Here is a 15467-nt window from a genome sequence, read left to right as displayed (position 1 = left end):
CAGACCGAATGAGGATTTCCTCACACTAAATGACTGGAGTAATTAGCATGCTATCCATCTGTGGGTTGCACTGTGACCTTCATCAGCGCTGAGCTGTTTGACAATGGCCTGTGGAGCTCCAGCTGTGCTGCTCGGATGAAGACGCCTCATAAATGAACCGGTCAGACTGAGACTGCAGCAGCCCGTTATTAAGAAGCCCATCAGTGGCCCCTCCTGTACTTCCCGTGGGCGCACTGGATGGCCCAGCTTACCGGCACCTCTCCAGGGGGGGTGGGGGTGGGGGGGTTGTTTGACCCACCGCCTCATTATAGAAGCGATTAAAGAAACCGTGAGGTGAGCAGGGCAGTCGCTGTAATTGAACAATTAATCATTGTCAGTTACTAAAGGAGAACCAGTGCCTTACGGTGAAGTGGTGTTGCTGGGTATTGTACAAATAAGATGACATTTGCCACTGTATTGTGTTTTTTTTCCATTACTGACCGGCTTTCTGTGGATAGCTCTCAGGGTACATTTAAAAAAGGATACAGGATTCTCAAAGGGGGCTAATTAATAGAAATTTCCTTGATGAAAAAGGGGAGTGTAATATATTTTTATGTGATAAGAAAGTATGAAAGGTCATAATTATAATTATACAGTACATTACAGTACATATATTCTAATTAGTATAATTTTCATTGATATCTTATTTGTTTGCTACTTTGACTCAAGATTGCACTGTACTGAACATACTTGTTCAAGTACATTGCACCTTGATAAAGGTGTGCAGTCATTTTCCTTTTATTACCCACATCGTGTATAAACTTGCAGGACAGTGTTTTATACAAATAAAAAAAAAGAAACTGTATTGACTGCACCCATGTATTAACCGCAATGCCCAGTACCCCTATGAATTAGAACCAGATCAATGTTTTAATCATAAAGATGAATGAAGAAAATAAATGCATTCCCATGTATAGCTTGCCCCTGTGTATTAACCTCATAGTTAAAGAAATGTAGCAAAATCAATGTATGAAGCTTGGTTAATAGGCGGGGAAATATAGTATTCATGGTTGCTGGTCATGAACTGTAGGTCACAGACACTTGCTCTGACTATTGTATGACCTTACATTTAACCTTCAGGGTTTGCTGCATTTTGGCCTTAGATTTAAGTGCCCTCATTGCAGAATAATATACCATCACTGCTTTGAATACAGGCTTTATATTAATGTGGCTTCTGTCAATGGTGTGCTCTAACCTCACTCACTCAGAAGTTAATGAATTAAATGGGCAGGGTGCCCAAAAAACGTGCGTGGAGAGGAGAGAGACCTTTAGCAGCTTTGATTCAATGACGCCACTTAACCGTCTTCCACCTCCTGCCAACATGCAAACCTGGACAATGTTTTAACTCTTAGCGGTGGGACGTTGCGGGACGCGTCATGCTGCCGGTCTCTGGCGTCCTGAAGGACAAGCGTTTGTTTTCCACTCGATCAGCACAAGCTGGCTCCAGACGCTCTCACCCATCCCATCGCAGCACTCTGCCCTTCCGCCCACATTGCCCATATGATTGCTGCCGCCGCAAGGGTTCGCCACAGCCGGACACTGCAAATATCCATTACACAGCTACAGCAAGGTCAGTTGCATACAGTACATAGATAGCTAGATGTATAGATGTACAGATAGATAGATAGATAGATAACAAGTCTACCCTAGGAATGTATGGTGTTCTTTTTTAAAGAATTTGTTCACTGCAGCTGAAATTCTTAGACTTCAGGTATTGTAAGTGGCAGAAGCTATGTGATGAACATGCATTTACTGTGAGGTTCTTTGAAGTCTTAAGCTGCATGGTGAATTCTTATGCTAAGCGTCTAGAGAGTGGGTGAGAGAATTGAAGTCTTCTTTGCACCTTTTACCTACCTGACAATGGAGCTACTTTCAACTTGCACACACACACACACACACACTTGCATGCACGAACACAAGCGCACACACACACACACACACAACACACACAGACACACAAACCTAAGAGCAAACTCAGGCTAGGGTGAGCAAAAATGTGCAGATTGATGAGCCAGCCTGCAACTCACCACCTCTCCCTCCTCTTCCTCGTCGGAGCTGGCCAGGCCCGGTGCAGGCGTCACAGCGCCGACCTGACAGCAGGGGTCTCCATTCCGCCGGCGTCGGCTCGCCTGTCCTGCAGTGCAGCACTGCAGCACCCCCTCATCCCCACACTCCTCCTCTCCGGCCGCTCATTAATCTTATTGATTGCGCCTCGGTGCCCGCACACACCGGAGATCCTCCGCACCCTCCCTTTCAACGTATCTGGGTCTGAGGCCAAACACCAGGGCCATTGTTGCCTTATTATTAACAACAGCTTTAGGTCAATGAAAAGGGAATTAGAAGCATTTGCAAAGCGGGGACAGTCCGGCTCGCAAACGACCATGAACAGACCTCAAACACCACGGCACAGTAAAGGAGGATTAACCCGGCCCCTGTGTAGTTAACAGCCTTATTTGAACCTGCCCTCATGCCGTTTATGGAACGATGAAAGCATGTCCTTGGTACAGTAAATGGGACAAAGGCTCGTTTTACAGTCTCTGCAGTACAGTGCAGATGCATGGGAGTACCTTGCAGGTGAGTTTGCAGTGAGGTCACTGTGACCCTGGGCTGAAAGCAGGCCAGCGAGTGGCTCCTGGTTTCAGTCTGCACACTGAGTTCAGCTGCTCCCAGATCAGAGATCAGAGGAGGCCTCCAGGGGGACCGAGGCTAACAGCTGCTAGCCATGGGAGGGGAGCCAGAGATAAAGGAGGTATCCAGATGAAGACAGGAGGGACAGAGGAAGACAGACAGGAAGAGGTCAAGGTGGGTGGATTCATCCAAGCCATCAGCCCCACATACTGCAACCAAGGGAAATCATTAGGATGGCTTTTAAATGGCAGCTTAATGATGATGATGATGATGACCATCATTAACAGTTCTCTTTCACAGAAGGCTTTTGCATTACTGTCACAGCAAGTTAGCTTACATAGACAGCAGTGAGTTTGTCCATACTTATATGCTAGCCTGAGCTAGCCAAATCCTCCAACAGTGTCTCACTTTTTTATTTGACGTATTCTTGCCACAAATGTTGTAATGAGACTTAATTTCAGCAACTTTTGACATGTTTTTTAATGGTCTTTTACATTTATATTTACAATTTCTCTATCCTGCTGTAATTCTAACAAAATAGGGCTGCAACTTTTACACGGTAAACAGAATAAAGGACATGACTTATCTTGTCTACCACTCATACATTCCCAATCAGCAGAGCCTACAACTGCTCTTTCTCCCAGGCCTTTAGTCTCCCAGGCCTTTAGTCTCCATTGTCACATTTATGTATCATTGTAATGAAACTTTTAATAAATCGCAATGTCTGACAACAAAAACAGTGAGCTTTTTTTTTAGCCCCCCCCCCACCCTTTTTTAGTTCATACTGTGACACAAAAGAGAACAACGTGGGAGAACCGGAGTGCATTGAGAACTGAACTAGATGCAACTCTCAGCGTTCGGGTATAGACGGTGCATGCAGACTTGTGGATCTGGGAGTTTATGCAAGGCAAATTTGTTTGGGGACCAAGATGGAGATGGAGAAAGTGGGGGAACTGAATATTTCATCATCGAAGCAGGGAATGCAAGTTCCAGAACCGAATACATCTCATTAGAGCGAGCAGAAAAATACAAATAGATACAACAGTATATTTAGGAAATGGCACCAGAGAACATAATCCTATTGTGTTTAAGAACCCAATGAGAACGAGGAAAGAGGAGACGGTATTTGCGTGGGCCTTAGGAAAATTGTTTTTAAAATACTCATCAGCTGTTTATTTGCAACAGTCTTTTAACACAGCCTTCCTTACATATGAATAGGATAACGTAATCTGTCAGCTATTTTTAACACTATTTCTGCTCGAACAGTCTCACGATTCATGAGTCTTGTGACTCGACGTGCTGATATTTCAACGCAGTCACAAGGCCTGGTTAACAAACAACAACACCCTATGGGGAACAATATGCGCAGAAATGCCATTCAGGGTAAAATGGCCCAAGCGCCTCTATCTGTTCCTGTTTCCTTCACTTCCTATCTTATCTGCCTCTGCACTGTCAGACACAAAGCATGACATCTGCTAGCCACTTCCCTTTTGTGGTGTTTTTCATCTGTTCTTGACATTTCTGAGCAAATATGTTAAAATGAGATAGATAGATAGATAGATAGAGATAGATAGATAGAAAGAAAGAGAGAGAGAAAGAGAGAGAGACAGACAGACCGACTCTAGGCCCTGTTCTGTATGCATAGAGGGCTATCCAGCACTGAGGTGAATTCCCAATCAGGCATTCTCTACAACACCAAGCTCTAATGCTTCGGGGGAGATTACTTGGTGCTTCACAGTAATTACTATCCCTGTTCAATGCTCCAACCTCCTCCGAGTGGATCTGTTCGCTACAGTGCTGCGCGTTCATCCAAGCCACTGCTATGCTCTCAGGCTATGTTACAACAAGGGGGGGGGGGGGGGACGCAAGTATAGCCACAGAGGATTTATGGCTTAATCCTAACACCAAACTCAATTATGCATATTTTACATGTATAGAATAATAGACAGCTTTATTTAAAGTCATACTCTATTACACCGGGTTACCCGGGTAACACATGTATGTGTGCATGCACAGAACCGCAGTACATCTGACAAAGGCACATTTTCCCTCTGCTCTCATCGTTCAAACAAGGATGAAGCTAAAAGTGAGGAAAGATGAGTGGAAGATATATCTGAGGCCAAATTGTATCTAAAATCAATTGGGCGGTGTAGGAATAAATATGTAACACATGACTGACTAAAAACAGCATTTATGTAAACAGATAAGACTGTATAAATAATATGTCCACACTTCTTGCAGCACATAGTTAGTTTGATACAGCACACAATGACAGGTTGATTTGTGTTTTGGAGGCAGGTAGATAAAAAGAAAGATATTAGTAAATAAAAACTCAAACTGTACACATTATTTGCATAGACTAGTGTCAAACTCGACAAAATCAACGTCTTGTGTGCTGACTGTTTACAGTACTTGTGCCACATTGGTCGCAGAATAAAATCACACTCTGTCCACACTACTAAAGCTAAGGTTACCTCAGTGAAAGGTCTCCTTTTAAGGCTAAAGCAGTACAGAAAAACCCAGAGTGCCAATATGAAGTGATAAAAGTTAAAAAGACCCACAGAAAGGAGTCCTGTCTGTTCGTGAAATATCAAAACAGAGCCATACAATAATGCTTCACTACTACCCTCATAATGTAAAGTGCATTTGTGTCCCAGCCTTTGTGAACATGTGACTGCAGTCTCCCCATTAATCCTTAAAGGCACTTGCTGAGATGACTGTGGGAGGCAGGGGAGAGTTGAGTATGGGGGCTTGCGGCTTAGAGTCGATTCCACCCCTCCCTCTCCCTCTTGTCTGCCTGTTTTATTTTCGTTCTCTCTCTCTCTCTGTCTTCCCCCCCCTCTCTCTATCTTTCTCTTGTCTTTGTTACAAAGAGCTACCGAGTCAATATCCTCCATTCCATTCCGTGCTCTCAGTCTCACTCCTCGTCCAACTACCGGCGGGTGCCGTTGTCCTCCACATGCGAGGGGGGGTCTTCCCCTCCATTGCGCTGGGACTCGGTGCCCTGTGCCCTGGATTGGCCTCTGCAGCAGAGGAGGTTGGCCAGTCTGGCTCTCACGGGCTGAGTGCACAGCACAAACATGATGCAGTTGGCCGCTCCCTGCAAAGTGTTTCCGATGCCCTGAAAAGAAATGGAGCGATGAAGTGTGGAGGAGAGGAGAGCAGAGCAGAGGAGAGCAGAGGAGAGGAGAGGAGAGGAGAGGAGAGCAGAGCAGAGCAGAGGAGAGGAGAGCAAAGCAGAGGAGAGGAGAGGAGAGGAGAGCAGAGGAGAGGAGAGGAGAGGAGAGGAGAGGAGAGGAGAGGAGAGCAGAGCAGAGGAGAGGAGAGGAGAGGAGAGGAGAGCAAAGCAGAGGAGAGGAGAGGAGAGGAGAGGAGAGGAGAGCAAAGCAGAGGAGAGGAGAGGAGAGGAGAGGAGAGCAAAGCAGAGGAGAGGAGAGGAGAGGAGAGCAAAGCAGAGGAGAGGAGAGGAGAGGAGAGCAGAGCAAAGCAGAGGAGAGGAGAGGAGAGGAGAGGAGAGGACAGCAAAGCAGAGGAGAGGAGAGGAGAGGAGAGGAGAGGAGAGCAGAGCAAAGCAGAGGAGAGGAGAGGAGAGGAGAGGAGAGGAGAGGAGAGCAGAGCAGAGCAAAGCAGAGCAGAGGAGAGGAGAGGAGAGGAGAGGAGAGGAGAGCAAAGCAGAGGAGAGGAGAGGAGAGGAGAGGAGAGGAGAGGAGAGCAGAGCAGAGCAAAGCAGAGCAGAGGAGAGGAGAGGAGAGGAGAGCAAAGCAGAGGAGAGGAGAGGAGAGGAGAGGAGAGGAGAGGAGAGCAGAGCAAAGCAGAGCAGAGGAGAGGAGAGGAGAGGAGAAGGGAATTCAATAAAGAGTTTTCCGAAAGTGAATTAGAGTGCCTGATTAGACTGAGTTAACACGTGCGGAGGTGTACAGAGGATGCCTTGTGGCTTGCAAACGAGCTGAACTAACTCTGGGCGTGTGTGATAGCTTAGCGTTGATAAACAACTCACATGTAAGGTGACCAGGACGGGGTGCTGACGGGCCGGAGAGTCGGCCAGCATGAGCACGAAGCGCACGGTGCTCCAGATACGCAGGAAGATGAAGATGACAGGGATGAGGGTCAGCTTGCGGTCCGCCATGGATGTGAGTGAGTTGGACATGGGGCTGCTGGCCAGAATGGGCCGATATTCAGAAAGCGCAGCATGCTGGGAGGAAGAAGCAGAGATAACACGTGCAGTCTATTTTGAACCCCTTTTCAAAACCAAATTGTGATGTCATCTCATTTAGCGACTTCTTAAATTCACTTCTCCTTTACTCAAACAATTTGCAAAGTGGTATGACTCATTCTGCCCTGCACAAGGGAATTATGCTCAGCTTGCACAGGCATCTAAAGTAGGCTAAACAGACCTACAAAAATGCTCACATTTATTCCTCTGGAATCTTATATGGAATAGGAATTGTTTAAGGTCTCAAGGCGCTCAAATCAATATATTCAGCTTGAATTCGCAGCAATATATGTGGGTTATAGCATAGACTACTTGGAAAAAGTGCCCTCATCTTGAATAATATTTCACATTTGAGAATGCTTGAGAACATTTGTATGCCTCTTCTCCAGTACTCTGTTCCTTTATGAAATGTTTTCATTTGTATCACCGGGAATTTATATTATATTAGGCCTACATTACATTTCATAAAAATCTATATTCTTCCACACTCTGATCTTGAATAATACATGGTGTCCTGAACATCACACTGATTTCAGCCCGTTTATTTGGACCATGCTAGAATGTTGATTTGGAATTTTGATCACATATCATACAAGTATTCATACAGTCCTCTTTGAGTAAAAAGAAAACGATGATGATGATTTCTTTCTTATCATACATTAGTATTAAGAAAATGGAACACCATTAACACCCCACTAGTATCCTCCTTTGGTTTTATTGAACCTTATGCATTTAAATTTTGGCAAACCTTTTCTATGCCAAGGAGCACTAGGCCTGCAGTAGGCTAAATGTGTGAAATACATTTGCAGAATGTGTCAGAAGGTCTGTTTAATGAGCCTAAAGAGCCCTTAGGCCGTGGGCTTTCTTTAAGAATGGAATGCGTAATCCTGGTAGCCCACGCTTCACCCATTGTTACTCACAGCCCGGTGGATGTGATGTTTGATCAGAAGGTAGAACACCGGCAGCATGACGTAGGCCAGGAACTCCCAGATCTTGCCTGTCAGGAGCATCCACAGCACGTGGTCCTTTGCTTTGATGCTGACCCAGCACCAGCCCACAGACACCTCCGAGGCATCGTAGCCGATCTTATGGAGGCAGAGGGCGGCCACGGTGATACCCAGAGGCACCCCCCAGCTAAGCCACAAAAAGACAGCAGTTTGCTCAGTGTGAATAACTGTGTTACAAACTGCAGACATAGCCTATGCGCAGCTTGTGGCCACGAGGATATATATTTGTCATAAAGGTTGTAGCCTACACTTATGCATTATGTAATGGGGGATGTGTCATGGTCATATGCAAGTCAAAATATGGAGTAAAGGACACAGCAGTCTTCGCGACAGCTCGAAGACATTCTTGACGTTCTTATGATGATATTTTGAAAAAGTGCATTGATCAGCGCTCTGGAGAAAAACAAGCTCGTCTGTCTGAAGGAGCACATTCAGGTTATGCAATCACTAACGAGCTATGTCTGAAAACAATACACAATATCCCTACCTGATCAAATGAAAGTAGAGCACCAGACTGTCGGCCAGTCTCTGACTGGACTTCACGATGAAAATGTAGAGGTAAATCGCGATGGCAACCGTCCAGAAGAATGAACTTGTGTTGGCAAATGTAGAGATTGCTCCTTGCACGGTACAAGCCAAGGAGTCTCCGTCAAAAATCGTCCAAACTCCATAAGAGTAAGAGACTGCAGACAATAGGTCAGCGATGGACAGAAAAACCAGCAGTTTTCTTGGAGTAGTTCTCAAATCTGCCCAAATAATATAAGTTAATATAATCAACAGAGATCCCAAGAAAGAGAGGGCACAGGATATCAAAATAACAACCTGCTCGTAAACAAACACTTCGGTTCGATTTCCATCGGCCATAATTTACTTCTCTTTAACTGTGGTTTCAAAAACGTCTATTAGCCAACAGATGAAAAACGAAGCCGTCTTTTTCTTAAGCAATCAATTGCCGTACGCTATGAAATTTGTGGCGGCGATAACATTTTTGCCAAAATATTTCCATAATCACTCTCCAAATCCAAAGCGGGAGAAGAAAACAAACAAAAGCAAACCAGGCGGGCTTTAGGCTCAAGGGGAGCTGTGGTGGCTGCCATGGAAGTTGTAAAACGAAAGCTACTTGAAGTGCATGCCAAATGCTTCCCAAACAAAGTAGCCTAAGAAATTAACAAAATATGAATGCAACAGTGTTTTGATCTCTAGCGTAGGCAGGCTAGCCTACAAGGAAGCTCGGAAACACCTCCCCTCTAACACTTAACCCCTCCCTTTCACGGATATCCCACTAACCATTTATGAACTGCGAGCATGGCCGTATATACCACTGAGGTCATGTCCTTGGTATTCCTTTCTTTAAGTTCCGTTTAATTTATTAAGTAAAACTAGCTGACGAGACCATTATCATAGCGAGGGAAAGTGAAAACCAGCGCCCCAAGTGGTTGCGTTCCTATCGAAGAGCAGCTCCAATGTTAAGTCCCATAGACCTATTTTTTTTAAAAATATCGTGAAGCCAAATCAGCTAAGTTATCCACCAAAAATATGTTTCAGTGTGTATACAGTAATAATCTTCTAACTGTGAAAATGTCAGGCCCTATTTTGCCTTATTTAAAAAAAAAGAAATTGCTCCTTTTGTTTAATAAACGGACTACAAAAGAAGTCACGTGACTTTACCCTTCGACATTACTTGTGGTAGCATGGTTTGTTTATTAGCCTGGTTAGCATTGACACTTACTGCCAGCTTTTCACCAGTTATCCAGACATAAAGGTAATCACCGCGCGGTTTACATCGCGCTCCATTATTAAGCAAATTGCTTTATTGATCAGTTAGAGATTAAGCGCCCAAAACCTGTGACATCACATGCAACTGTAGTTTGTTATCACCATGTTACAACAAAAACTCAAAACAATTAAACTGATCCTAAAAATAAGATATGACCACCAGAAGCAATAGAGGTGAACCCAGTGCCTATCATATGGAAGGCATTAAATTAAGATCCCAATGTGCACCGAGATATATTTTTTCTAAAAAAAAAATCCCATCCACTCCGCTAAACTCTAGGAACGCAATCAGTAGGTGGCGACAGTGTTGCCAACTATTTCAAATGGAAAGTAGCTAAAGCCTAGCCTGGCGGGCCATCCTATATCATTGAAATGTAGTCTGGAATCGAGCCATTCACCTCACTTAATCCAAGGGGCGGGCAGAGAATTGTCTTTCAAACTGCCTAGGCATGCAATAGGCCAGCACTACGACCATATCCGTATCTGGTCTGCAAAACGGCAAATACATCCTTCTTCGAAAGGAATGACTTAAGTGCATTGTGTTGCTCAACTTTCAAAGAAAGCACAAGTCCTACTCCTCTAAAGTTGACGCCAACGCCGATTCAAACAACCGCTCTTCGTTCGCCATAGCCACCTTCCTTGTTGTTCACCGTCGCAGGACTGTCGCCATCCTGTTAAGCCCGCCTTAAGACTCGCTAACAAAATAGAGCACTGTGATTGGATGACGTCCACGGCGTCAGCCAATAGAAATCCCTATGGTTTGATACTAGACGTACAGGCTGAGCAAATTAATTTGCCGCCGCTAGGGTGCGTCTAGATTTCTAGGCTAGCTAAAGCCAGCTCCAAAAGTCGCTAAATGTCGCTATATGACGTCGCACACTAATTTGCATATCAATTACGTCACCAGGCCATGACCATGGCTATATTTTGGATTTATTTAGTTAATGTCACTCGGACAGACCAACAGAATTTTTTTTTCCTCAGCCGACAGTCTGTCCTGCATTGACATTGAGGCTACATAGCCTAAACGAATGCTTTAGGTTTTTCTAACTTGTATGCTCGATTTTGAACTATCTGCTTGTGAATGAAGTTGTAGCCTACTTTCCTTTGTTGAACGGTGCTGGAAAGCGTGTCCTTGTTTCCCTGTCATCATGTCATTGCTCTTGTCCCGTTGACTCTGGTTGTAATCTCACCCGAAGTTGGGCTGATACTACATAGGCTAGTCATTACTTTTATAATCATGGGGCAACGCTTTGGGCGAACTCGATGTAGGCTAATTCACAAACGAAACAGGCATGAGACTCTTACACAGCACAGCTGAACTCACTGCTTACTCAGAAGAGTAAAAAGGGATGTTACATGCCATCACATCAGAGTCTCAAGAAGTCTCCAAGAACGCCAGAAAAAGTAGCTAGATTTGTCGCTAGTCGCTTTTTACAAAAAAAGTCGCTTGGGGGGTCTGAAATCTCGCTAAATATGGCGACAAAGTCGCTAAGTTGGCAACACTGGGTGGAGATGAGATCACTTTCCCTCCCGCACCGTCAGGTGTCACGTAGCCTAGTTGCAGGCCATGTGACTGGCTGTGGGAGAACCGGGACAAATGAAACACTTTTTTAATTAAACGTAATTTACAAAGACATCGTAAAACACTGAAAGTTAATATTTTGTCACTAACAACCTACATCTGTCCTCTGTCAAATACAGTTGAATTTACAGCTCTGAACAAAACCATTCAAGTTATTTAAGGAGCAACATGCGTTTTGTTTCATTCGTCCCTCCTGGCTGGGACAAATGAAACAGAATGGGGGATGAATGAAACATACAGCTTAAATTACGTAAACTTCCCACAACTCCCGCAAGATATTTGACAACATACCATGAATGGTACTTCAAGTATGTGTTATTTTAGATAGATTGCTGCTGGGCTAGGCCTATATGTCTTGGTTCATGTCTGTTAACAACTCATTGCCGTCATGGTGATGCGCGTATTTTGCGGTTATGGAAATAGCATGCACTATGCCATTAATATAGCTAGAATAATGCATGTTTCGAATTATATAATGTTTCTATAGTACAAAATGTTATTTCACTCTGTTTTTATGTGGTTAAAGCAGAGACTTTCTAATGAGGGGACACAGCACTCAAAAAACCTTCATAGAAAGGCATGGGGCTAGTTTGTAACGCCAATATGGCCATTACTACACATATCACACCCCTTCTTCGGCAAAACGTCGACATGTGAATACATTGAGCCAATCATATGGTGTGTTGTGAAGACATCGTGCCAATCATGTGTTGTGATCTCGCCGCTGGAGCAAGACTGGTGTGTGCATAGACTGTATATATAGAACTATATAGTTCTATATATACAGTCTATGGGTGTGTGAAGCCTTGCGCACGCGCATTTCTGCCGAAATGGATGCCCAACGAGTACCCAAAAAGCGTTGCCATATGGCCGCCGGGTCAGGGTTTATACCGGATCTGTGTTTAATCCTGCAGAAGGAAAAAAACAATATTCTAGCCTCTGTAACTCTGTGTCTGTTCCTACGAAAACAGCTTTAGAGTTTTCGTAGGAACAGACTGTGTCTGTTTCCTACGAAAACAGCTTTTAGAGGTCAAACATTTGATGGTAGGCCCCAAAAGAGGTAGGAACAATGCCCTTGTAGGCACAGTGCAATTTCAGGCAAAAAGTAGGCACAGTAGGCACAGTGCAATTTCAGGCAAAAACTTGAAATTTGTATTGGAATTCATGTTTAAGTTTTGTTTGATTTCTTAAATAAATCTAGCTGACGAGACCATTATCATTGCCTCAAAACATACTGTCACATAGCCTAGTTGCAGTCACATGGTCGTATCTACCACAGAGGAAGAAGTAAGAAATGCTGACTAGACAATTATCCTTGACTCAACGCACCGTCAAGTGAGGGTATTTCCCAGAATTGGGGCCTATTTTTGTCTACAGGATGTAATTCTATTAAAAACACATTACATCTAATAATGTTTAACATCACTAATTAGTAGAGAAAAACAAGCCTAGACTTTTTTAATGGTTGCTCATGATTTAGACACATTTTATTGGTGTTTTATGGTACAATATCTGTGTTTTGGTGTTGTCCACAATCAGAGTTTTCACATGTTATGCCATATTTCAAACATTATTTATGAAAATGTATTTAACAAATCAAATTAAATGTTTAACAAATTAATTAAATGTTATCCGAAGTAATGAACTGCATGGGAAATAGATGTGGAAATAGGACAACATTTCTAGTGACGCCCTGACCCTACGGCCTTGACTGCGAGAGAACACTTAACAGGCTGCACTCACTGTGATTTGGAAAAAATACTATAATATAAAGAGTGGCCTTAGCCTTTGTGTAATGGAATTGGTGAGTCTTAAAGTCTTTATTTGTTTCCCTTAAACTAAGCATTTACATAAAGCACATGATATGCCGATTGAAACACATTCCATTCAGACAGGTGGCAACCAGGCTCATAATTTACTTTTAATTGCAAACAGAAAATGTCTAGACAGCATCATGTCATGACATGCTTCCATTTCAAAAGAAATTAAGGTTGTTTATACCAACTTAATATTATGCATATCATTGTTAATATTGTGCTATAAATGTGGCACAAACAATACTAGAGTTTGTTTATACATAGTCTACATTTGAATGGAGCTGGCAAAAAGGTTGTTATGTAGACTCAATGCCCTTAAAGTAACAGGTTGCCATTTATAAATAAGTCAAACAGCATCAAACTAGTAGCTACTAACTAGAATGACATGGCAGGTCAAGGAAAGCATCAAGAAAAGCAAATTTTAAGAAATCGATTTAGACATAGGCAACAAGGGAGGAGGTGTTTTTACACTTTTCAGACACTTAAAGTTTGAAAACTATGGATATTGTTTGAGAACCAACAACCTTTCTACATTATCTGCAGGTTTTGTGTGCAAAAAGTGGAATTAATTGTCAAAACATTAGAAGAAAATGTGAAAATCACTTTTCGGACTAGATATAATCGCTTATTTTAAAACATACAGATAAAAACACTAAAGATGTCAACAACACAGACATGATGACAGGTAAAAACAGGTCAGAATGGATATGAAAGCATATAGGCTATGTGCGTAAAGAATATGCCAGTAGACAGACAGTAGAGCAATTCATATTTTACGAAACCCAGTGTAATTTAAGAAATAGCCTTTTTTTGTTTGTTTAGCGTCTTAACATGTAGCCTAACACAGAGCCTATCTAAAGGCATCTTGTCAGCTGACCACATGAACTAAAACCACTCAAGAAAAGTGCACTTACATCTATTTGCCATTAGATGGCACAATGTGAAACAGCAACAGAGCTCTCTCTGGACAAATGTTATAGTAATGCTAATATCCTCATGTCTTCAATAAAGATCCTGGTTGGTTGCCTATAATAGTACTAATACTGAGGCTACTGTTGAGAAGTATTGTTAATGTGTCTTACAAAGCCCCCTCTAAAAGCTGATGCACATGTGGGTTAGGTAAAGGAACTGCACACCACACTGATTTCCTAACTCAGTGTGATAACAGTCTTTTTTAAGTCTTTTTAGAAGTAGTCTAAGACATACATATATTTGAAAGGAGGAAATGGTAAAATCACCTTCTGTGTTATATTTACTAACAATTACCTACTTACATTTCTCTGGCAGATTATGTTGTGAAATGGTATTATTCAGGCCATTTTTGGTAGGCTGTTTTTGGCATCAAAATGACACTTGAGCACACGTTGGACCTGGCGGGGGGAGAGGAAGGACATTCTCAATCCTCACTAGTATCGCAGCCTGTGTGTGTGTGTGTGTCTGTGTGTCTCTGTGTGTGTGTGTCTAACATTGCAAAAGCCCAGCCTCTGTGTAGCAGCTACAGCAAACAAGGTAAGGCTGCCTTAAGAGAAACAACACATTGCTGCAGAGAGAGATAGATAGAGAGAGAGAGAGTCTTCTTGAGAATGCCACACTTAAAAACCAGAGTCCGATCACGCCTCCAATCCTGTGTGCCAGTCCAGGATTTTGCAGCTCCCATTTTGCTGATGCACCGAAGAAAGAACCCCCCCCCCCCTCTAGCAGCAATGCAGTGGCATGGCAATGGAAAAAAAGACCTGCAGTGCTCCATCTTGCTGTGCACTGCAGTAAATGCATCATTCCTTAGAAAAGATGGGGGGAGTCTTTCTCAGTACCTCTGTTACTCTCCTGCATTCTCAGTTTGACATCATGCACTTCACCTCCAGGGCATATAAGCTGTTCTGGCTTTCCTTTCAGTCATTCACTTGGTGTGAGTGACTGACTCTCTTCCAAAAGAGATTTTTCATTGGCAGTTGTTTTTTACATCATGCTGTAGACCAGAATATTTCTTTGAAATGTATTCCGTTTTGAACATGACCATAGTATTGTGCAGACTATTCATAACATGTCTCATAAGGGATGTTTCAATTTGACTATTTTTTTCTTTCTATATGGAAACTCTCAAACTCTCAGATACCATCAGGATACATGTATGACTCCCAATTTTCTTCCGGTCACAACTTCTGCATGTCATTATCTCGAGAAAAACATTATTTTCCCAAGATGACAATGTATTTAATTCAATATCTTGAGGAAATTATTTGTAACAAAGAATATAACTAAGCTTTGCCAATTAGAGCTGTCAATGTGAGTAAGGTGGTGAAATATATTTCTGAGCAGCCTAGCAAGGAGGCCTTGAGAGACTGGGTATCAGATGTGTGCAAAAACTTTACTGAGCCTTTTTGTCATCCTGAAAGTGATAGCAC

General features: G+C 43.0%; 1 protein-coding gene across 1 annotated transcript; it reads right to left on the bottom strand.

Annotated features, from left to right (window-relative positions):
• Positions 1-470: 470 nt before the first annotated feature.
• gpr157 (G protein-coupled receptor 157) lies at positions 471-9141 on the bottom strand. Its single transcript, XM_042096898.1, has 4 exons — positions 8375-9141; positions 7801-8014; positions 6665-6859; positions 471-5788 (listed from the first exon to the last, which is right to left on the bottom strand). The coding sequence occupies exons 1-4, from the start codon at positions 8749-8751 to the stop codon at positions 5600-5602; spliced, it is 975 nt and encodes a 324-aa protein (XP_041952832.1). The 5' UTR covers positions 8752-9141; the 3' UTR covers positions 471-5599.
• Positions 9142-15467: the final 6326 nt, after the last annotated feature.

The sequence above is a fragment of the Alosa sapidissima genome, chromosome 7 (genome assembly GCF_018492685.1).
Source record: "Alosa sapidissima isolate fAloSap1 chromosome 7, fAloSap1.pri, whole genome shotgun sequence".
Classification (NCBI taxonomy): domain Eukaryota; kingdom Metazoa; phylum Chordata; class Actinopteri; order Clupeiformes; family Clupeidae; genus Alosa; species Alosa sapidissima.
The sequence above is the reverse complement of the archived record's forward strand: the minus strand, read 5'-3'. Positions and strand labels throughout refer to the sequence as shown.